This window comes from Oncorhynchus nerka, linkage group LG10 (assembly GCF_034236695.1).
Source record: "Oncorhynchus nerka isolate Pitt River linkage group LG10, Oner_Uvic_2.0, whole genome shotgun sequence".
In the NCBI taxonomy this organism is placed as follows: domain Eukaryota; kingdom Metazoa; phylum Chordata; class Actinopteri; order Salmoniformes; family Salmonidae; genus Oncorhynchus; species Oncorhynchus nerka.
The window spans coordinates 16,968,164-16,992,697 of NC_088405.1; the positions used below are offsets into that span (position 1 = coordinate 16,968,164).

Genomic DNA, 24,534 nt, shown 5'->3' on the forward strand with positions numbered 1-24,534 from the left:
ACGTTCCCTGAGAAAAGCTACAAACTTCCAGTCAGATTCCTGTCATTATTCCCATCAGATTCCCGTCAGTATTCCCAACAATCTGTACAGTCACTCACCTAAAGGGCCATACCATCGCCGACTCCTATGCACACAGCTCAGAGCCTAGTGCGAGGTGTCCACAGCTAAGAGCCTAGTGCGAGGTGTCCACAGCTCAGAGCCTAGTGCGAGGTGTCCACAGCTCAGAGCCTAGTGCGAGGTGTCCACAGCTCAGAGCCTAGTGCGAGGTGTCCACAGCTCAGAGCCTAGTGCGAGGTGTCCACAGCTCAGAGCCTAGTGCGGGGTGTCCACAGCTCAGAGCCTAGTGCGGGGTGTCCACAGCTCAGAGCCTAGTGCGAGGTGTCCACAGCTCAGAGCCTAGTGCGAGATGTCCACAGCTCAGAGCCTAGTGCGGGGTGTCCACAGCTCAGAGCCTAGTGCGAGGTGTCCACAGCTCAGAGCCTAGTGCGAGATGTCCACAGCTCAGAGCCTAGTGCGAGGTGTCCATAGCTCAGAGCCTAGTGCGGGGTGTCCACAGCTCAGAGCCTAGTGCGAGGTGTCCACAGCTCAGAGCCTAGTGCGAGATGTCCACAGCTCAGAGCCTAGTGCGGGGTGTCCACAGCTCAGAGCCTAGTGCGAGGTGTCCACAGCTCAGAGCCTAGTGCGAGATGTCCACAGCTCAGAGCCTAGTGCGAGGTGTCCACAGCTCAGAGCCTAGTGCGAGGTGTCCACAGCTCAGAGCCTAGTGCGAGGTGTCCACAGCTCAGAGCCTAGTGCGGGGTGTCCACAGCTCAGAGCCTAGTGCGGGGTGTCCACAGCTCAGAGCCTAGTGCGAGGTGTCCACAGCTCAGAGCCTAGTGCGAGATGTCCACAGCTCAGAGCCTAGTGCGGGGTGTCCACAGCTCAGAGCCTAGTGCGAGGTGTCCACAGCTCAGAGCCTAGTGCGAGATGTCCACAGCTCAGAGCCTAGTGCGAGGTGTCCATAGCTCAGAGCCTAGTGCGAGATGTCCACAGCTCAGAGCCTAGTGCGAGGTGTCCACAGCTCAGAGCCTAGTGCGAGGTGTCCACAGCTCAGAGCCTAGTGCGAGGTGTCCACAGGTGGGTGGGTCTCCTTCCTCTCATTGCCATGGTTAGCAGTGTGCACTGAAACTATCAACGTGGACAGAAACCACCATTGTGGAGCTCACAGCACAGGTGCACTGTCAGGTGGTGCAGTGCAGACAATAAAATGTGATTTCACAATGTCTAGTTACTCAGTGTTATCAAGTTGTCCTCTGGTAGTCTGTACTGTGCTACAGTACTCAATCAAATTTATTTCATAACGCACTTTTTACATCAGCAGTTGTCACAAGCTGCTTATACAAAAACCCAGCCTAAAACCCCAAACAGCAAGCAATGCAGATAAAGAAGCCCAGGGGGTAGGAAAAACTCATTAGAAAGGCAGGAACCTAGGAAGAAACCTAGAGAGGAACCAGGCTCCAAGGGGTGGCCAGTCTAGTCGAAAGGGTTTGAACGATACACTGATTCTTTGGATTAGTGACATAAAGCAGAACAGGAGGAGTCAATATGTGGAATCACAGTGACATGGTAACAGGAGGAGTCAATATGTGGAATCACAGTGACATGGTAACAGGAGGAGTCAATATGTGGAATCACAGTGACATGGTAACAGGAGGAGTCAATATGTGGAATCACAGTGACATGGTAACAGGAGGAGTCAATATGTGGAATCACAGTGACATGGTAACAGGAGGAGTCAATATGTGGAATCACAGTGACATGGTAACATGAGGAGTCAATATGTGGAATCACAGTGATATGGTAACAGGAGGAGTCAATATGTGGAATCACAGTGACATGGTAACAGGAGGAGTCAATATGTGGAATCACAGTGACATGGTAACAGGAGGAGTCAATATGTGGAATCACAGTGACATGGTAACATGAGGAGTCAATATGTGGAATCACAGTGATATGGTAACAGGAGGAGTCAATATGTGGAATCACAGTGACATGGTAACAGGAGGAGTCAATATGTGGAATCACAGTGACATGGTAACAGGAGGAGTCAATATGTGGAATCACAGTGACATGGTAACAGGAGGAGTCAATATGTGGAATCACAGTGACATGGTAACAGGAGGAGTCAATATGTGGAATCACAGTGACATGGTAACAGGAGGAGTCAATATGTGGAATCACAGTGACATGGTAACAGGAGGAGTCAATATGTGGAATCACAGTGACATGGTAACATGAGGAGTCAATATGTGGAATTACAGTGATATGGTAACAGGAGGAGTCAATATGTGGAATCACAGTGACATGGTAACAGGAGGAGTCAATATGTGGAATCACAGTGACATGGTAACAGGAGGAGTCAATATGTGGAATCACAGTGACATGGTAACAGGAGGAGTCAATATGTGGAATCACAGTGACATTCACAGGTGGTCCTTCTGACAATGTGTACTGGGAAAGAAAACATTTTATACATTTAAAAAATGTATACATCCGTCTCAGTATGACTGAAACCTGAAGACATCTGAGTGATTGGCTAACTACACAAAGAAGAGCTGGGAATCAGCCCTGAGCAGATCTGTTCTCCATTACATGCCATCTGCATCACCTGTCACCATGTTACCACAGAGCTGACTGCAGAGCCTTAACTACATTACAGCCCAGGTCTAAATGACTGTTACAGGCTTTTGGTTTATCCATTTATAGTTCAAGGTTGGACTTTTAGCACGTTAGCAGAGTAGGGCGCACCGACTGGTGTCACCTCATTAGTCAGTATGTGTTACAGCTCTGCTGGCTTGACCATCTCGTTAGTCGGAAGGTGTTTTACCTGTGCTAGCCCAGGTGATATTTAAGAGTGGCTGGCCCAGTGCTTCAGTTGTCTTGAGAGATGTGGAGGGCCAATAGTTTTAGTTGGCTCTCCCTATCCATCTCATCTTCCCGTTTTGCTCTGCTTCCTGTCTAAGTTTGGTGTGGGTTTTTCTTTTGTTTGCCTCTTAGCTCATGGTGGATGTCTTTCAGTGTAGTTATTAATGCTAGTCAACTTTCAGTAGACACCCACATGAGTGTCTTTCAGAACCCCTCCTAAAACCCCACCTGTTTTGTTTTAGTTGTTGTGACTATTTGTTAGTTCCCCTTTCTGTTTGAGCGATATTTCTTGCTGGGGAACGTAACAATGACCAAGGCGTTGTACAACCGGAGCCTGAAATCTGCTGTGGCAGAGCAACATCAAACATCAGCCACATGAGGTTCAATAAGGGACACACACACACGTCCTGACACACACCATGATCGGCAGAGAAGAGAACCTTCCCACTTTTCCCAGTGACCCCTGCACCAAGGTGAACTGAAGCATACAGGAAATACCTCGCTGCGACTTTCTGGTTCGGGTTTAGAGCCTTACACTTCAATGTCGGAGAGGGAGGGACATTGGGTGAGAAGGAGAGAGAGAGAGCTGTATTTGCATTATTATAACAGCTGATAGAATGATAGAAGACAAGTGAAATCTGAAAAGATGACTGAGCTGCAGGTTGTTTTTAATCTGTAGAGGCTAGTGGCAAGATGATGCGGCTTTAAGATTTGTGAATGACTGACTAACAACTGGCGGGAACGGAAATGTGTTTTCCTGCGTTTGTTCTCGTAAATGTTGCTTGCTGTATGTTTTGACCCGCTTGCATGCAAACCACAACTAAGACAAAGCCAGCTATGTAGTTTCACAATGGAGATGTTTTTTCACATTGCAGGCTAGTACTGGCTCACTGTATGATTATGTTATTGACTGAAACACTTTCCTTCAGGCCAGCTTACTGCAGCGCAATTAAACCAACATCTGCTTTTGCCCTAAAGTGTCAAACACAGATGAATGCTAAGCTTTATGTGCATATTGTCTGTGAAATCTGAAACACGCTATTAAATCCACTACTAGTGCTTTATGTCAGGTTTGACTTTGAGTTCATTTTGAAGTAGATTATAACATGTCAATTGTGGATAAGAAATGTTTTGCCACCTCAATGTCTATGTTTAGTAAATGGTCCATATCTATAGCAATGCAGGCACACAGAGAATGAAGTCACTCCTGTGTAGACTGCTTGTTATTTAGGTAGAGGTCGCCCAGACGACAACTCAGGGGCGTTCCGACATTCCCAGTGGGATTCTACGCCCCCAGAGGGAATGTTGTCAAAAGCAGCGGTGAAACGTTCTCACACTGTAACCCAGTATTGCCAGGTCCTCCAGGCCAGGAAAGAGCATCATTTCCTCAACAACCACACCACTCTGTCCCGCTCAGGAGAAACCAGGGGTGCCGGATCGGCTACGGAGGCGCTGAACATAAAGCCCTTATACATAAGGGTGTGTGCATGTGTGCGTGCATGTGTGCAGGGGGCCTTGGGTGTCGATAGGACAGGGAGAGGCCAGGGAGGACTAAATCAATGGGACCACTCATGTATCAATTACTTAAAGTATCAAACAGCACTGAAGTGGACGGTTCACCTGTTTGACAGGCGTGAGTGAGAGAGAGGGGTAGAGGTAGAGGGGTAGAGATAGAGAGGAAGAGAGAGAACCCAGAGAATCCCTCCAGTTCAATATGCTCCAACAAAATTTTGTGCGAATATGGTTTCGATTTCTTAATGCCTATTAATTGCCTATACAAGGTGCAGATTTTAACTATACAGGGCTGTTACAAGTGTTCTGGGGAACACCAAACTTCCATTGTCAATCTAATGGAGTCTCATACCTCCTAATCTTGCATGCCAGCTTTAACATGAAATATTCACACACTCGTTTGGTTCAGCAAGATGGCTTCCCCAACACTGTCATGCCATAACTACTGACAAGAAATCAAGATGACAACCCAAAGTGAACAGACAGGAAGTTGGGGCGAGTTATGAAAAGCAGACACATCAGGCCACTAACGGCTGTGAGCGAAGCTGGGGGGGGCAGACTTTGTCATGATAATCACCACACTGAACTTTAGACAGACAGATAATGGGATGCTTTGGGAGTCAGGGGGAGAGATCAAGAGTTGAGAGAGGGAAACCTCCTACAACTGTTGCATTATGTGTGTGTGTGTACGCACACATTAATGCTCTCCCTGACATGGGGGAGGTTTTGATGGTTGACGGGGGATGCGTTTGACTCCCAGACTGACACAGAGGGGACAATGGACCCCCATCAGGCCATACAACTCCACACAGCATAGCTGGAGGACGGCCATCAAGACCTATAGACAACCTACCAGTTACTATACACATCTATAAGAACTTTAACTGAGCTGAACACAGGAGACAAAAGAAAGGGTAGTGATAGGCAGATCAGATGTCAATTCCAGCAAAGTGAGATGTCAAACTTCATAAAGCATGTTCTGACTATATCCAACCATCAATGGAACCAGTGTAGCACCATACCCAGATCAACATGTTTATCCCCTGGAACTCTATAGTCCTCCATATTCACAACAAACATCAAGGGAGACGAAAATGCAACTTCATCTGTAAAAAAGGCCTGCTCCCCTCCTCTCCTAATTTACCCTCACAACTTGATCTGTAAAAAAGGCCTGCTCCCCTCCTCTCCCAATTTACCCTCACAACTTGATCTGTAAAAAAGGCCTGCTCCCCTCCTCTCCTAATTTACCCTCACAACTTGATCTGTAAAAAATGCCTGCTCCCCTCCTCTCCCAATTTACCCTCACAACTTGATCTGTAAAAAAGGCCTGCTCCCCTCCTCTCCCAATTTACCCTCAGAGTCCCCTTCCCCCACAGGTAAAGCCTACGGGGGAGGCAGAGAATTCTAAACTTGACCCTACCAGAAAGGAGGGGAACTCTGACCCTACCGGAAGGAAGGGAACTCTTGACACTGCAGGCAGGGAAGAGAACTCTGACCCTACCGCAATGTAAGTTAGGCTTTGTATTGTTGGGGATTTATTATGCTGTTAAGTGGACTAATTACATTGCTATTTTGCTACATTTGTAACTTATTGGTAATGCCATTAGCTTGTAGCCTTGTTGACTTGTTAAGTTCAGACATGTCATCTCCTAATTACTGGATTGCCAACCACTGTAACTGTCGCATGTTTGTAGCTATAAACTCTCCCTTTATAAACGCAACCTGGCTCCACCTGAAAAACTCCAACCCTGCATTGAAATGGACTGATTGTCCACAAACTAGCTTGTGTGTGTGGCCCTTTGATACAGGGGGTTAAAGAGGGGAGAGGGGCAGAGGCCACAAAGGTACTCTGTCTGAGTCTGGGAATGTGGTTACCTGCATCACTCTGTGGCAGGGGTCTGATTTCACAACACGCACGCATACATGCACGCAGAAAAGCTGGATGTGATGGGGGTATCCCTAGGGGGAATGGGGTTTGTGTGCTACCCATTCAGACCAGGACAGAAGGGACAAAAGCCCTGACAGGCAGTCACATAATATACTGATGGATTTAGGATAGTCATTGTTCCTCTGACTGTTCCCTAGGAAATGACATAGAGCTGTTGAATAAATGGCAACAAAATGTAGACACATAAACACAAACAGGTCTATCGTCTTGTTAAAATAAATAAAAATGTCTATCTTCTCGTGACCCACCATGTAAGAAGTACAACTGTTCTAGGCAGGATACAGTCTGTGACTAAAAAGGAGTCAGCTGCAACCCCCCACCAGTGGTCTCTTCCCACCATTTGGGAAACATTGGGTGAAATCCTTCATACAATATGAGCTTATGCAGTACAGAGAGAATTTTCTGAAATCCCGAGCATCTGAAAAGTTTTCTGTGTGTAAATATCTGCGAGACGAAACAAAAAGGTCATAGTTTCAGTTAACAGTGGACCCCTGAAATGTTAAGATTCCTGAGAGGTCTGAGGTGACCTTCATGAATGGCGGACAGAGAGAAGTTCAGAAATGTCTCACTGGCTTTCCAGAGAGCTGACCGCTGGCCACACCGACAGGAAGACAGGGAACAATCCTACACGTGTCACTGTATTGTCTATTCCCAGAGGTAGACTTTACCATAGACCAAGGTTTCCCAAACTTGGTCCCCCCCCCCGGGTGCCCATTTAGTTTTTTGCCCACAGCCGATTCAAATAATCAACCTTATTATTTGAATCAACAGTGTTTTTTATTTTATTTAACTAGGCAACCATGTAGTGCCTGGGCAAAAATTAAGAAAGTGCACCCCTGGAGTTTGGGGTTACTCTACCATAAACAATGAAGCCGAAACCAATGTCTTGTTATGTGTTCTCGGTTACACCTGGAGTCCTGACCTCGAACCTCCAGGACACCATTTCTGATTGATTCATCTAAGGACATGCCTGACAACCAAACTGATATTTAATTTCAGAACGTATTAAAATGGAGGTTAACGAACGGTTGGTTTAAACGTCAGCTGTGTCCTTGTAGTCTTTCCTTTCTAAAGCAGTACTATGGGTCAGGGTGAGCCACTGCAAACTTGCTCACAGGGTTCAAAAGTAGAAAAACATCTATGATTATCTACTGTTGCCTCCTGGTGGTTTATTCAGTCTATTACATTTTTCATGCAGAATTATACACATATATAATAGTTTAAACACACTTCTAGCCAATAAGCATTTTCCATACGTTTCTACCTTTCATTGCAATATTAATAAGCATTTGTATATCAATGTTAATCAAAATATAATATTGTTTTTGTTTTTATACACAAAAAGGCTCTAAAAGATACAGGACAAAAAGACAATAAAACAATAAAATTGACCACTTTAATTCTGCAAAGGACAACCATAGTCAATTCTCAATAGAAAAATTAAATGCACTAGGCTGCTTTGGGCTCATTTCTCAAGTTTTTCTCTCATCCAGGAATTCATCACCATCATCATCCCTGTTGCACAACCTTCATCTGAGAAGAGAGGAACAGAATCATAGCTCCTCACAGTTCTACAACAACCCAATAACAGAAAACACAGCACTTCTAGAACATCCAGAATTTTACAACAGAACTCCAGTAGTATTCTCATACGGTTTTAATCTAGAATCAGAACCATTATATCTGTGGTCAAAAGGCAGGACCAGACCTGAGGCTGCATTTCTTTTGATGTTAGTGGAGACAGTCAGTTTATGGTTTGGCTATGCATTTACTTCCCTTAACAATAAACAAAAACACTAAACAATCCCAACATGGACATAACACTTACTACCATGGTCTCACAACTCCTGGGATAAAACAAGCTTGTTACTGGAATAGGCCCCAGAGACTGAGGTTTCATATAAGGAGCTGCATGCAAAACTATGGTCGTATTTATTGGGCACCAAACGGAAGCAACCGGGCAGATACTATCTGAACATGTACAATAAGAATCTCATTCTCGTGTTCCGTTTCAAAATGCTTTGCTACGTTGTTCCCTAATGAATACGACTCATGTCTCAGAACAATGGCAGCCAGTCAGTTACAAAGAATAACAGTAGAAAATACAGAATAACTCATGAGTTTTATGATCAGCCGTCAGTAGAACAGAGTTAAGAGAGAAGAGGAACATGTGATAAAGCAATTCTGTTGACTCATCAAAAACAGTTTCTTCAAGGTCCTAATCCCTGAAACCTCCCCTTCAAATATCAGTTTATTTTATATATATTTTTTATGAATCCACTTGAACATAAATAACACCATTATTGCTAATTAGAAGTACGTACAACCAGGGTTCTCCCCTAAGAATGTAAGAGGGGTGTTGTGCCACCTTGTAGACTGGTTGCGCCATTATGTAAATTATCTTTATTTGTTGTAATTTAAGCCATTTTTCTCTCTCTCTTGATTACAGAAAATGGCAGTTCGAGGTGTTAAAAAAAGCAAAAATCTGCCCCCCGCCACCATACTCAGCAGTACAACCTTGTTCAAAAATCCCGGAGAGAACCCTGTACAAGTCACACATACTAGGATCAACATTGTGGTACTATTTGGGCAAGGCAATGAACGGGCAATACAGAATAAAACAAAACATTCAAATGATCATCAATTGAGGAAGCGACTAAAATCTAAAACTAATACCGTAAACAAAGAAGCACTTCACAATGCCATGCACACAATTTCTAACGAAAATCATTTTTTAAATATCACTTTTAGAATGCATTATAATAACAGAGAATCAAACTGTAATTGATATCAAAACAATTAAACATATTTCTTATTTTCAGGTGACAACAGTGAGGTTACATGAAAACATTAGAACCAATTAAGTGAATGCCTGTCCCAAATGGAACTATATTCCCTATATAGTACACTACTTTGACTAGAGCCCTATAGGTTCCAATCAAAAGCAATGAAATACAAAAAGAATAGAATGCCATTTAGGATTCAAACAATGAGAATCTATACATGGTCCTGGTGGGGGAAAACAACAACCATGGGTCCAAATGAAACTCAATCAAATGATGCTTGTTTTTAGCGCATATTTACAAGGTTGGTAAGAAACGTGTCCGATTAGACAACTCACTCACTGTCCAACTCCTTCATTAATTCATCTGAACCATTGGTTGTTTGGGATATTTGGTCAGGGGTGGCTTCTGTGGGAACCTCCTGGAATAAGAGAAACAAGAATTCCTCAGTTCATTTCAACATACAAAATCACAACAGCATTTGGCGGCATTGGACAAGCTAATGATTTCATTATGAAAAGTCCACATTATAGCTGTACTGCTTATCAATGCATTATGTAACAGTGAAGCTTCGAACTTGTACTTTTGTCTCATCAAACAGCTGATTATATCACAAATCCTTTATCACAAAAACTTTACCATAGAGGACCACTTTGGAAACTAGTGTTTTAATTAATATGTTTAAGTGCCATTCTCTGAATATACAAACTACACTGAACAAAACACAACATGTAGTGCTGGTACCATGTTTCATGAGCTGGAATAAAAGATCCCAGACATTATCCACAGATAAAAAAGCTCATTTCGCTCAAATTCTGTGCACAAATTTGTTTATATCCCTGTTAGTAAGAATTTCTCCTTTGCCAAGATTATCCATCCACCTGACAGGTGTGGCATATCAAGAAGCTGATTAAATAAGATGATCATTACACAGGTGCACTTTGTGCTAGGGACAATAAATGGCCACTAAAATGTGCTATTTTGTCACAACACAATGCCACAGATGTCTCAAGTTGAGGGAACGTGCAATTAGAATGCTGACTGCAGGAATGTCCACCAGAGCTGTTGCCAGAGAATTGAATGTTTATTTCTCTACTATATGCCACCTCCAACATTGTTTTAGAGTATTTGGCAAAATGTTCAGGCCTCACAACCATATGTATGGCGTCGTGTGGGCAAGCGGTTTGCTGATGTTAATGTTGTGAACAGAGCGCCCCATGGTAGCGGTGGGGTTATGGTTTTGGCAGGCATAAGCTACAGAACAACGAACACAATTGCATTTTATTGATGGCAATTTGAATGTACAGAGATACTGTGATGAGATCCTGAGGCCCATTTTTTTTTTTAAGGTTTCTGTTACCAACAGATGCATATCTGTATTCCCAGTCATGTGAAATCCATAGATTAGGGCAAAATGAACTCATTTCAATTGACTGATTTCCTTATATGAACTGTAACTCTGTAAAATCTTTGAAATGGTTGTATGTTGCGTTTATATTCTTGTTCAGTATTACATCTTGCTGTATATGTTTTTACCCAAATAAACCTAATTCAAGATCCGCAGAACGTAACTCGAAATGTAATGCAAATCTCCCATGAACAACTAACCAAATGCAGCAACTGTAAGGTTCTTTCTTTCTCTCTTTTACGTAACAAATAATTACATTTTAAAACCAAATCAAACATTATTTGCCACATGCGCCGAATACAACAAGCGTAGACTTTACTGTGAAATGCTTCCTTACAAACCCTTAACCAACAGTGTAGTTCAAGTAGAAGAAAATATTTAGCATGTAAGCTAAAATTAAAATAAATAATAAAAAGTCAGAAATAAGAATAACAAGCCTATAGACAGGGGGCACCGGTACAGGCTAGTTGAGGTCATCTGTACATGTAGGTGGGGGCGAAGTGACTATGCGTAGGTAACAAACAAACAGCGAGTTTGAATGGGCAATACAGAATAACAGCAAGTAGCAGCAGTGCACAAGAGGGGGGGTCATTGTAAATTGTCCGGTGGCAATTTTTTTCAATTGTTCAGCAGTCTAATAGCTTGGTGGTAGAAGTTGTTGAGGAGCCTTTTGGTCCTAAATATAACTTGGGTGACTGGAGTCTCTGCCAATTTTATGGTCTTTCCTCTGACACCGCCTATTATATAGGTCCTGGACGGCAGGAAGCTTGGCCCCAGTGATGTAATGGGCCGTTCGCACTACTCTCTGTAGCACCTTACAGTCAGATGTCGAGCAGTTGCCATACGATGATGCAACCGGTCAGGATGTTCTCGATGGTGCAGCTGTAGAACCTTTTGTGGATCTGGGGACACATGCCAAATCTTTTCAGTCTCCTGATGGGGAAAAGATTTGGTCGTGCTCTCTTCACGACTGTCTTGGTATGTTTGGACCATGATAGTTCGTTGGTAAGGCAAACTCCAAGGAACTTGAAACTCTTGACCAAGACTCCACTACAGCCCCGTCAATGTTAATGGGGGCCTGTTCGGCCCGCCTTTTCCTGTAGTCCACAATCAGCTCCTTTGTCTTGCTCACATTGAGGGAGAGGTTGTTGTCCTGGCACCAGCCTGCCAGTTCTCTGACCTCCTCCCTATAGGCCACATCATCGTTGATCAGGCCTAACACGGTTGTCGTCAGCAAACTTGATGGTGCTGGAGTCATGTTTGGCCACGCAGTCGTGGGTGAACAGGGAATACAGGAGGGGACTAAGTACACACTCCAGTGTTAAGGATTAGCGTGGTAGACGTGTTGTTGCCTACTCTTACCACCTGGGGGCTGGATCCAGTTGCAGAGGGAGGTGTTTAGTCCCAGAGTCCTTAGCTTAGTGATGAGCTTCATGGGCACTATGGTGTTGAACGCTGAGCTGTAGTCGATGAACAGCATTCTCACATAGGTGTTCCTTTTGTTCAAGTGAGAAAGGGCGGTGTGGAGTGCGATTGAGATTGTGTCATCTGTGGATCTGTTGGGGCGGTATGCAAATTGGAGTGGGTCTAGGGTGTCCAGGAGGATGCTGTTGATTTGAGCCATGACCAGCCTTTCAAAGCACTTCATGGCTACCGATGTGAGTGCCACCGGGCGGTAATCATTTAGGCAGGTTACCTTTGGGCACAGGGACTATGGTGGTCTGCTTGAAACATGTAGGTATTACAGACTCGGTCAGGGAGAGGTTGAAAATGTCAGTGAAGGCACTTGACAGTTGGTCCGTGCATGCTTTGAGTACACGTCCTGGTAATCTGTCTGGCCCAGCGGCTTTGTGAATGTTGACCTGTTTAAAGGTTTTGTTCACATCGGCTATCGAGAGCATTATCACACAGTTATCCAGAACACTTGGTGCTCTCATTCATGCTTCAGTGTTGCTTGCCTCGAAGCGAGCATAAAAGGCATTTTGCTCGTCTGGTAGTCTCGCGTCACTGGGCATTTCACATCTGGGTTTCCCTTCGGATGTTGCCTGTAATCCATGGCTTCTGGTTGGGATGTACGTGCAGTCACTGAGGGGGGGGGGGGGGAATCATCGAACCACTTATTAATAAAGCAAAACAGTCCAGTAGTGTATCATCCGCGTCATCGGACCACTTCCGTATTGAGCAAGTGACGGGTACTTCCTGCTTTAGTTTTTGCTTGTAAGCAGGAATCAAGAGGATAGAACTGTGGTCAGACTTGCCAAATGGAGGGCGGGGGAGAGCTTTGTATGCATCTCTGTGTGTGGAGTAAAGGTGGTCTAGGATTTATTTTTCCAAGGTTGCACATGTGACATGCTGGTAAAAAAATTCTAGAACTGATTTAAGTTAGCCTGCATTAAAGTCCCTGGCCACTAGGAGCGCCGCTCATGTCTACGAATAAATCAGTCAACCAGTCAATCAATCGTACCTTCTTGAGGACTCCCTGAAGTTCATTCATGGCATTGCCCAGGTTGTTAAGTGTCTTGCTAAGCTGGTTGTGGTAGACCGTGTTCTGTTCCTCTGTGGTCCGGAGGTTGTTCGCTGTCTGGCCCAGGGTTCCCTTCACCTCCTCCAGATCTTTAGACAGGACTCTATTAGCAGATACCAGCTGGAGGATCTGCTTGGTGTCCTCGACTGGAACACACACACACAAATTAATGAGAAAATGTATTTAAAATCTCAATGTCTAGGCTTACTTCAAATTCAAGAACCTTATGCATTGTCAATGTTTATTTAAATTTCAAGACATTTCTACAAGAAGTTTTCTGAGAGCGAGTGAGCAAGCGAGAGAAAGGAGTAGTATTGCCACCACCTTGAATAAAGGAGCAAAATGCTGTACTTCTAGTTGAACTACTACAAATATCAGGTCTGAATCCTAACTTAAGACACACTACTGACGTCAATAAGGGAGTTGATTAAAGTCTGAATTTTGTGTTTTTAAGTTGGGATTGTGTTGGAGATAAGTGGATTGTCCTACCCATTTTTGAGTCCTGCACCATTAGTTTCTGCTCAATCTCCTCCCTGGCCTTCTCACTCTTGTCCAGTTTCTGCATCATGCTGCCCACATCTACCATGGCTCCATTATACACAATCAGACTGCTGCCTCCTCCTGACTCACTAGCCTCTGCTAGCGCTGCCTGGCCACGAGAGACAAACATGGGCAGCAACGCACGGTTACCTGAGGGAGGGGAGAAATAGGGAAAACAAGGGGAGAGGTAGAAAGGAAGAGAGAGAGGTGGAGGGAAAGAGTTGAAAGTGTAGGACTCAAAATGAACCACACTCCGTCAGTTCTTACTATGTTAGATATTCACCTAAATCACTGGTGAAGGAATAGATTATTCTGTTCAACATTAGTGAAGCTTTAAAATGCTTTGAGACAAGTCATAAAGAGAACTATTAACCCACTCCAAGGTCTCCTTTACTCACCTAGCAGGTTGTCCAGCAGGCCTTCGCTGAAGGAAGGAGCCGCCTCGTCTTTAGCTGCGTCTGTTAGTTTACGGTAGTAACACGACTCTCTTACCACTGGCTTGTTCAACAACTTCTTTACCTGCAAATTAATCAACATAAAAAGGGCTAACGAATTATCACTTGCATATATTGTGACAAATATATTTTAAAGGGTAAGACTGGCGTGTGTAACCTTCAGCTCTAGACAGGTATAAGCCCCTGTGTGTGTGTGTGTATCCCTGAGCTCTGGACAGATGTAACCCCAGGGTGTGTGTGATATATATATATATATATGCACTGCTCAAAAAAATAAAGGGAACACTTAAAAAACACAATGTAACTCCAAGTCAATCACACTTCTGTGAAATCAAACTGTCCACTTAGGAAGCAACACTGATTGACAATAAATGTCACATGCTGTTGTGCAAATGGAATAGACAACAGGTGGAAATTATAGGCAATTATCAAGACACCCCCAATAAAGGAGTGGTTCTGCAGGTGATAACCACAGACCACTTCTCAGTTCCTATGCTTCCTGGCTGACGTTTTGGTCACTTTTGAATGCTGACGGTGCTTTCACTCTAATGGTAGCATGAGACGGAGTCTACAACCCACACAATAGGCTCAGGTAGTGCAGCTCATCCAGGATGGCACATCAATGCAAGCTGTGGCAAGGTTTGCTGTGTCTGTCAGCGTAGTGTCCAGAGCATGGAGGCGCTACCAGGAGACAGGCCAGTACATCAGGAGACGTGGAGGAGGCCGTAGGAGGGCAACAACCCAGCAGCAGGACCGCTACCTCCGCCTTTGTGCAAGGAGGAGAAGGAAGAACACTGCCAGAGCCTGCAAAATGACCCCCAGCAGGCCACAAATGTGCATGTGTCTGCTCAATCGGTCAGAAACAGACTCCATGAGGGTGTTATGAGGGCCCGACGTCCACAAGTGGGGGTTGTGCTTACAGCCCAACACAGTGCAGGACGTTTGGCATTTGCCAGAGAACACCAAGATTGGCAAATTCGTAACAGGCGCCCTGTGCTCTTCACAGATGAAAGCAGGTTCACACTGAGCACATGTGACAGACGTGACAGTCTGGAGACGCCGTGGAGAACGTTCTGCTGCCTGCAACATCCTCCAGCATGACCGGTTTGGAGGTGGGTCAGTCATGGTGTGGGGTGGCATTTCTTTGGGGGGCCGCACAGCCCTCCATGTGCTCGCCAGAGGTAGCCTGACTGCCACTAGGTACCGAGATGAGATCCTCAGACCCCTTGTGAGACCATATGCTGGTGTGGTTGGCCCTGGGTTCCTTCTAATGTAAGACAATGCTAGACCTCATGTGGCTGGAGTGTGTCAGCAGTTCCTGCAAGAGGAAGGCATTGATGCTATGGACTGGCCCGCCCGTTCCCCAGACCTGAATCCAATTGAGCACATCTGGGACATCATGTCTCGTTCCATCCACCAATGCCACGTTGCACCACAGACTGTCCAGGAGTTGGCGGATGCTTTAGTCCAGGTCTGGGAGGAGATCCCTCAGGAGACCATCCGCCACCTCATCAGGAGCATGCCCAGGCGTTGTAGGGAGGTCATACAGGCACGTGGAGGCCACACACACACTACTGAGCCTCATTTAGACTTGTTTTAAGGACATTACATCAAAGTTGGATCAGCCTGTAGTGTGGTTTTCCACTTTAATGTTGAGTGTGACTCCAAATCCAGTGACTCCAAATCCAGATAAATTTGATTTCCATTGATAATTTGTGCGATTTTTTTGTCAGCACATTCAACTATGTTAAGAAAAAAGTATTTAATAAGAATATTTCATTAATTCAGATCTAGGATGTGTTATTTTAGTGTTCCCTTTATTTTTTTGAGCAGTGTATATACCTGGGCTCTGGACAGATGTAACCCCAGAGTGTGTATATACCTGGGCTCTGGACAGATGTAACCCCAGAGTGTGTATATACCTGGGCTCTGGACAGATGTAACCCCAGAGTGTGTATATACCTGGGCTCTGGACAGATGTAACCCCAGTGTGTGTATATACCTGGGCTCTGGACAGATGTAACCCCAGAGTGTGTATATACCTGGGCTCTGGACAGATGTAACCCCAGAGTGTGTATATACCTGGGCTCTGGACAGATGTAACCCCAGTGTGTGTATATACCTGGGCTCTGGACAGATGTAACCCCAGTGTGTGTATATACCTGGGCTCTGGACAGATGTAACCCCAGTGTGTGTATATACCTGGGCTCTGGACAGATGTAACCCCAGAGTGTACATGATGTCCTCCAGGTCTTTCTCCAGTAGATATCCACAGTGGCTCTGGTCAAAGTAGACAAAGGCCATGAGCAGGTCCTTGTTGTAGGTCACCATCTGCTTCTTCTCCTTGTCTTTAGATGACCCCTCTTTGGACTTCCTGTCGTCTCTCCTGTCCCTGTCGTTAGAGTCCTCATCGTCTTTATCTGAGAGAGGGCAGGAGAGGAGCGCGTCAGTGGAGAATGAGAGGATAGGAAAGTGTCAGTGCAGAATGAGAGGGCAGGAGAAGAGCGCGTCAGTGCAGAATGAGAGGAGAGGAGCGCGTCAGTGCAGAATGAGAGGAGAGGAGCGTGTCAGTGCAGAATGAGAGGAGAGGAGCGCGTCAGTGCAGAATGAGAGGAGAGGAGCGCGTCAGTGCAGAATGAGATTAGAGGAGAGGAGCGCGTCAGTGCAGAATGAGAGGAGAGGAGAAGAGCGCGTCAGTGCAGAATGAGAGGAGAGGAGCGCGTCAGTGCAGAATGAGAGGAGAGGAGAGGAGCGCGTCAGTGCAGAATGAGAGGAGAGGAGAAGAGCGCGTCAGTGCAGAATGAGAGGAGAGGAGCGCGTCAGTGCAGAATGAGAGGAGAGGAGAGGAGCGCGTCAGTGCAGAATGAGAGGAGAGGAGAGGAGCGCGTCAGTGCAGAATGAGAGGAGAGGAGAGGAGCGCGTCAGTGCAGAATGAGAGGAGAGGAGCGCGTCAGTGCAGAATGAGAGGAGAGGAGCGCGTCAGTGCAGAATGAGAGGAGAGGAGCGCGTCAGTGCAGAATGAGAGGAGAGGAGCGCGTCAGTGCAGAATGAGAGGAGAGGAGCGCGTCAGTGCAGAATGAGAGGAGAGGAGAGGAGCGCGTCAGTGCAGAATGAGAGGAGAGGAACGCGTCAGTGCAGAATGAGAGGAGAGGAGCGCGTCAGTGCAGAATGAGAGGACAGGAGAGGAAAGTGTCAGTGCAGAATGAGAGGACAGGAGAGGAAAGTGTCAGTGCAGAATGAGAGGACAGGAGAGGAAAGTGTCAGTGCAGAATGAGAGGAGAGGAAAGTGTCAGTGCAGAATGAGAGGAGAGGAAAGTGTCAGTGCAGAATGAGAGGAGAGGAAAGTGTCAGTGCAGAATGAGAGGAGAGGAAAGTGTCAGTGCAGAATGAGAGGAAAGTGTCAGTGCAGAATGAGAGGAAAGTGTCAGTGCAGAATGAGAGGAAAGTGTCAGTGCAGAATGAGAGGAGAGGAAAGTGTCAGTGCAGAATGAGAGGACAGGAGAGGAAAGTGTCAGTGCAGAATGAGAGGACAGGAGAGGAAAGTGTCAGTGCAGAATGAGAGGACAGGAGAGGAAAGTGTCAGTGCAGAATGAGAGGACAGGAGAGGAAAGTGTCAGTGCAGAATGAGAGGACAGGAGAGGAAAGTGTCAGTGCAGGATGAGAAGACAGGAAAGGATTGTGTCAGTGGAGAATGAGAGGACAGGATTATCATGTGTACCATCTTCATCATCGTCGTCGTCTTCGGCCTCAAGAGGGTCGTACTCCTCAGCATTGGTGTTGTTGCTCTCATCCTCCTCCTTCTCCTCTATAGACTCCTCCTTTTTCAGCACCTCCTTCTCTTCCTTCTCAACCCTCTCCTCGCCCTCCTTCTCGCCTCCCTCCTCGCCCTCCTTCTCGCCTCCCTCCTCGCCCTCCTTCTCGCCCCCCTCCTTGCCCTCCTTCTGGGTTAGGAAAATACATAACAGGAACAAGTTAGAACTAGCAGACCGTTTGAAAATCCAAGCATTTGAATCATGGCGTAAACTTGTATTTTAAGTAAGCTACAATGTAAACTGCTTCATGATCTAGTAAAACTGTCAATATGACTACAATTCATCTTCAAGAGCTATGAGCCACCCACCTTCCTCTCCTGTTCCTCTTCCTTTGCCTTCTTCATCGCCGGCTCTCCGTTCTCCTCCTCGCCTTTCTTCACTTCCCCCTTCTGCCCCGCCTCTTTCTGCCCCGCCTCTTTCTGCCCCGCCTCTTTCTTGGCCTTCACCTTCTTGTCTTTCTTGTCATCCTTGCAGGGCACAGAGGCCAGGGCCTTGAAAATCCTGTAGCCAAAGTCTCTCTGTAGCATCTCATTAAACAGCTCCGCGAACAGAGACACCTGGAGAGAAGAGAAGACAGCAATATTTGATGCAAATCTGTACTTCTAGGCATCTAAATGAGTGTTCAAGTGTGTATGTCCTGAATGTGTGTGTTGTCTCACCTCGAAGGAGTGTTCCTTGTTGTCCTCCAGTCTGTAGTCCAGCAGCACGCTCAGAGACATGACGCTGCAGTCAAACTTTCCGCTCTTGGCCGCCCAGTTGGGGTGAACGATGATGGTGGGCTCGTCTGGCAGGACGTACCGCTTCTCTCTGCGCTGGCGCTCCAACTCCTCCTGCTTCTTCCTTTCCTCCTCCTGATGGACAGACAGACAGAGGGAAGGAGAATCAGAAACAAGTAATCAGTCGATCCATTCTAGTAAACCAGCCATAGTGATGCTGTTGGTGTGTTAACTGTAGCTGTGCATTAAAAGCATACCTCTGTCCAGCTTTTGTGCTTCTGTCTATAAGTACATACACTAGCCGAAGTGCCCAAACCTCCTGTACCTCTCTGTCCTCCTCCATAAGTTGAGGCGCCTCCTCCTCCGGGGCCTGGCTCTCCGGTAACTCGGGCTCCTTGGCCTCCTCCACCTGCTCTTCCACCTTCAACTGCTTGGTGAGACGGGCAATCAGCTGGGACTTTAACCCCTTAGAGCTCAGGGAGCGGGACTCTAACTCCTTACGAAGGTCATTCACCTACAGCAGAGAGAGGTGGTTGGTCAGTTCAACATTAAGCATTATGACACATTTTGAAAAGTTACGAACTTGCCCATTTACAATGTCTCTTACATATGGATTGGATATACAATGTAATTCAAACTATTTTGTGCTGAACAAACGTTGCAAGTGAGCAGTAAGCAGATTGCGGAAGCCACTTCTTTTGTATCACTTTACGACGCAGCAACACGTCAGTCAACACGTCAACACAGGAATGAGCCACACAATACATAAGTGCATAACAAAAAAATATATGCACACCAGGAAACTTCCTGTGGAGAAGCTAATTATATACAGGAATGTACCGTCATGACTTGTGATTAGTCTATTGTTAAGATGGTTGTGGAGTTGCATGGCTAGAGAGATGAGGATGTGGGTCCTGCCTCTGACTCGCTAGCAGTGCCAAGGTTATGGTATTTCCTGCAGTGATCATCACCATACACATACAAAAAACATGTAGACTATGTACTCACTCTAATGTAAATCTCTTTAAATAGAAATATCTGCTAGGTGTCTTTGAAAGTCAAAGTAATTCACTTTGTATTGACTGAGTAATATTCAGTCATTTCTCAAGTATAGGCTATTCAACAATCAAATACTTGAGAACCCTACCTTCATTGATTTCGGATCAAGCTTAGCCCAGTGTGTCGGAGTGGTCACCTCCTTCGAATCTTCTTCATCCTTCTCCTCTTCCTCCTGAGAAATAACCATCCAACCGAGACAGAAAGAAAGAAAGAGAGGGACAGCAAACCATTAAATCACCACCGTTTTAAGTAGTAAAAAAAAAAGAAAAAAAGTTGATCCGTGCAAGAAGCAAGGTTCACATCCTGTGTCTCTGATAGTTTCTCTGGTCCTAGTGAGTAGCTCTGGGATGATAAAGTAGTCCTCTGCTACTGCAGGGTGGGTAGGTAGGTAACACAGGGATACCACCCTCTAGTTCTATATAATAAAACCTTTATCAAACCAACGGAAAACCAATGCCCCCGCCCCCCCAGCGGCCAATCAATCACGTTCTGTGGAACACAAAAAGGTAAATCAATGACAGTGGGTTCCAAAGGGGGTGTGGTCTGTGTAGTGGAAGCTTCATCAGGTTCAACTCAAAGCTGGTGCCCCCAAACTCAGTGTGTAGCTTAACTGTCTGTATGGAGTTCTCTAGCTAGCTAGCTATCCTAATCTAACATGGATTCTGATATGGGATAGTTCTGGATTCTGCATTCTTTTGGTTCAGTTTAGGTTCTAGAACATCATAGAAAACCTTATGTCAAACCAACTGCCCTGGAACAAACCAAGCTCTAGATACAGTCCAATCAAAAACAGGGACAGACAAGAGACAGAACTTAGGGGAGGGGATTTTCTCTCCTTTCGAATTCAGCAGATATTGAAGTTAACAAATTATTATAAAAAGGAAACAAAATCTAGAACATACACACATCAACGCAACTGGCTCTGCAGGTTCCAGTAGAATCCTCAGTAATTCCAAGCAAAGAATCAAATGTCATTTTATCCACCCCACTTGCAAGTAGACAATTCCAAGCAGGGTAATTTTTGATTAAATGTGATAATAACACAAGCAAATTAAAACTTAAGCTATATCCAGTTTGGTACCCAATTATGAGACATTTCTAGAGCTGGAAGCTGATTGGCCAGTTGCGGCGGTATCGATCAGATACAACCTAGTCTCCTTCCACTGTGTGTCTGCCGAGTGTGAGGGCAGGGAGGGGTGTAGGGCGGGGAGGACAGGGGTAGGAGCAGGTAGCAGGACGGTAGGAGAGGAACTGAACCTAAAGGGGGTATGGTAGTTCAGGATTCTGCCTGCATTGTGTTTATTTAGGTGTGTATAACATATGTAGTGTGTGTATCTGGGGTTGTTGTGTCTAGTGAATATCCTGTGCCTGTGTTGGTCCTGTGAGAAGCAGGGGAAATGAGAAGAAAGGGATTAGCGGTTCAGTGCCTGTTCTCCATCAGCCTCCTTCCTCTCGGCGGACAGCTTCTCAGCCAGCTGCTCCCGGAGTCCCCGCGACAGCCCCTCCCACTCTGAGCGGGTAGGAAGACAATGCCAAACATCCGGGAGAAACAAAACCACTGTCTCCACATGTGCGGGCACTGTCCGCCCCTTGTGAGTCTCCTCAGGGCGATGATAGCGAATCTCTGCAAAACGATACCTGTCGCAAAGGAAGAAGGCGCATTGGAAAGAAACATTCCAGTCAGGGACACACATCTCTTAAAAACAGGGCTAGGGCTAGCCTAGGCTACATTCCCCCAAATGACTTTTGAACTTGTTACAGTATCCCCCCAACACAAAGAACACACAATTAGCATAACGGAACCCAGTCCGCAGCTCTCAATTGGTTGTCAGGGGTAACGGTGGCCATTTTGGTAAATTTGACAGAAAAACATCACCCCTGGTAACACCCCCAAAACCGCCCCAACCCTCGCCTTCAGCCAATTAAAGCTCAGTATTTCTCTGTTGCGACTTCGCGGAGGGGAGTTTTTGAGAGAAGACACAGAATCATAGGACAGGACAGTGAAAGCAAGAAGTTAAATATGTAAGATATTTAACAGAATGAAAGGGGGGAAAAAATCAACACAAAAAGGTTATTGTGGCGTCTTCTGGTCCGGGAGACTGCTCTTTGAGCCACAGAATCAATCACTCATTCATCCGCCCACATAGATATACAAAGATGGAGAAAAGCAGGACGTCATCATACCGTAGCCAACGGGACATATTGCGAAACAAAAAATTATTAAGAGGCAAATCAAATGACAGAATCATAGTCATTAACGTCCAAAAGACAAACCAACAAAAAAAAGCACCCATCCAAAGTGTCAGATATCGATATTAAGCGTTGGAAGGTGAGAAAACCATCACGGACCGTCACCATTTGTATTTTTTTGGTAATAATATTACCACAGGTCTAGTTATATAGAGAAAAACCACAGAGACAGAAAAGAGAGAAGGGAGGTTGAGGAGAAGAGCAGGACTTACCACTGAGTGCAGAGACTCAGGTCTATGCCTGTGAGGGCCTTACAACAGCGTATGGCTGTCTTTATGAGCACAGCCGGGTCCTTCTCAGGGTCCACTCCATCCAGGGAGGGGGACCAGTGGCCCCCGATGGCCATAGCCTCGTCCTTACCCCGCATCCCCACGAGGAACTGAGAGAGAAATAGAGAGACAGAAGGACAGAGAAATTGGAAAGAGAAACAAGAGAAGTAAAAAAAAAAAGAAGCCTAAGCTATGCAACTTACTCATAACTACTACGTACTGTACGAACCAGTGGTTGACACCTAACTGACCTTGATGAGGCGGGCAGGGTGCTGGAAAGCGTCTCTAAGTTCTTGGGGGTCCTCAGCCAGAGCACATGACTTATGGTAGAGCTCCTCTAGACTGGGGTTGGCCAGCAACATCACCTATTCAACACAAGACAACAGACAGGACAAGTCATGGTGTGAACGTTTGTGTGTGAACTACCTTATTGCTGTAAGTGGTATTAGGTGTGTGTATCACAGCATAGCGCTGAACAGGTGTGTGTGTCGGGGTTTCCGTTAGCCAGTAATAGCCGGCTTTCGTCCGCATAAAAAAAAAGCAGATAAATAAAATTGCTGCCGGCGAATTGTCTGGGAGAAGAAGACTGCTTTATATCCTCTTCATTGATGGAAATACATTTGACTGGTCATGCTTATCGGTCTATAGATACATTTGACTGGTCATGCTTATCGGTCTATAGATACATTTGACTGGTCATGCTTATCGGTCTATAGATACATTTGACTGGTCATGCTTATCGGTCTATAGATACATTTGACTGGTCATGCTTATCGGTCTATAGATACATTTGACTGGTCATGCTTATCGGTCTATAGACACATTTGACTGGTCATGCTTATCGGTCTATAGACACATTTGTCTGGTCATGCTTATCGGTCTATAGACACATTTGACTGGTCATGCTTATCGGTTTATAGATACATTTGACTGGTCATGCTTATCGGTCTATAGATACATTTGACTGGTCATGCTTATCGGTCTATAGATACATTTGACTGGTCATGCTTATCGGTCTATAGACACATTTGTCTGGTCATGCTTATCGGTCTATAGACACATTTGTCTGGTCATGCTTATCGGTCTATAGACACATTTGCATAATTTAGTGGAATTAAATTGGAGCTTGTGTACAGTATATTGGTTATGCATCTTATTTATCACACTCGTACAGCATACAGATACAGAGCCTTTAGGTGGAAAATCTGTCAGACTGCGCAAGAGCTGCTATCTTGTGGTGCTTTCAAGACAACTGGGAAATAGATCAAATCATGATGCCAGCGATCTTCAGGTCGGAGCTCTAGAAAGAGGCCCGAGTTCCCGAGTTGGATGACCGTTTAAACAGATTTTTCCCAGTAGGATCTCGTTTTTATTTTCTCCAGTTCTCAATTGTCTTGAACACACTAAGGTCACAAGACTTCAGAGTTCTCAGTTGTTTTGAACGTGGCATCAAATGGCAACATAAGGCAAGCTTCAGCGGGTCACACCACTTTGCAATGAGCTGGAAGCAGTATGCAATTAGAAAACATTTAATACATATTATGAGGCATGTCTTACCTTGCTTCAAAGTAGCCTATTAGAGCTCCTCTCTTTCAAATCTAATTTTATTGGTCACATACACATGGTGAGCAGATGTTAATGCGAGTGTAGCGAAATTCTTGTGCTTCTAGTTCCGACCGTGCAGTAATATCTAACAAGTAATCTTAATTTCACAACAACTACTTTACACACACACGTGTGTAAAGGAATGAATGAGAATATGTACATATAAATATATGGATGACCGATGGCCGTGCGGCATAGGTAAGATGCAGTAGATGGTATAGAGTACAGTATACACAGTTGAAGTCTGAAGTTTACAAACAGAGAAATAGAAGCTGTTTTTCAATCTCAAGGGTATCAGATTGATAAACAGCCACCACCAGCACAGAGGTGGCTGCCTACCTACATATTTGATATCATTGACCACTTTAATAAATGGAACACTAGTCACTTTAATAATGTTTACATAACTCACATTACTCATCTCATGTAGATGTCGACCGATTAATCGGAATGGCTGATTAATTAGGGTCGATTTCAAGTTTTCATAACAATCTGAAATCGGTATTTTTGGACACTATTTTTTTACACCTTTATTTAATCTTTATTTAACCAGGCAAGTCAGTTAAGAACGCATTCTTATTTTCAATGATGGCCTAGGAACGGTGGGTTAACTGCCTTGTTCAGGGGCAGAACGACAGATATTTACCTTGTCAGCTCTGGGATTCAATCTTGCAACCTTACAGTTAACTAGTACAACGCTCTAACCACCTGATTACATTGCACTCCACGAGGAGCCCGCCTGTTACGCG

The 24,534-nt window shown here is 45.2% G+C and overlaps 2 protein-coding genes across 8 annotated transcripts in view; both read right to left on the reverse strand.

The window, feature by feature from the left end:
- The window catches only part of LOC115134953 (storkhead-box protein 1-like), an 80,371-nt gene extending 80,105 nt beyond the window's left edge, over window positions 1-266 (reverse strand). Inside the window, exon 1 of the mRNA XM_029669072.2 lies at window positions 99-266. The gene's annotated coding sequence lies outside the window, so the exon portion shown is untranslated. The remainder of the gene's footprint in view (window positions 1-98) is intronic.
- Window positions 267-7,746: 7,480 nt separating this feature from the next.
- Window positions 7,747-24,534, reverse strand: part of LOC115134956 (cell division cycle and apoptosis regulator protein 1-like) — a 37,624-nt gene continuing 20,836 nt past the window's right edge. For 6 of the 7 annotated variants that reach the window (XM_065023079.1, XM_065023078.1, XM_065023080.1 and 3 more), the window contains 14 exons: window positions 22,432-22,545; window positions 22,124-22,290; window positions 21,089-21,299; window positions 19,750-19,833; window positions 18,928-19,116; window positions 18,546-18,737; window positions 18,195-18,443; window positions 17,793-18,015; window positions 16,277-16,494; window positions 14,018-14,138; window positions 13,569-13,769; window positions 13,020-13,225; window positions 9,490-9,568; window positions 7,747-7,897 (listed from right to left, as the gene is read on the reverse strand). In XM_065023079.1, the coding sequence (XP_064879151.1) occupies window positions 7,830-7,897; window positions 9,490-9,568; window positions 13,020-13,225; window positions 13,569-13,769; window positions 14,018-14,138; window positions 16,277-16,494; window positions 17,793-18,015; window positions 18,195-18,443; window positions 18,546-18,737; window positions 18,928-19,116; window positions 19,750-19,833; window positions 21,089-21,299; window positions 22,124-22,290; window positions 22,432-22,545 (2,322 nt within the window). In that variant the 3' untranslated portion in view covers window positions 7,747-7,829. Of the gene's footprint in view, window positions 7,898-9,485; window positions 9,569-13,019; window positions 13,226-13,568; window positions 13,770-14,017; window positions 14,139-16,276; window positions 16,495-17,792; window positions 18,016-18,194; window positions 18,444-18,545; window positions 18,738-18,927; window positions 19,117-19,749; window positions 19,834-21,088; window positions 21,300-22,123; window positions 22,291-22,431; window positions 22,546-24,534 lie in introns of all 7 variants that reach the window. The other variant, XM_065023083.1, reaches the window with a different exon arrangement.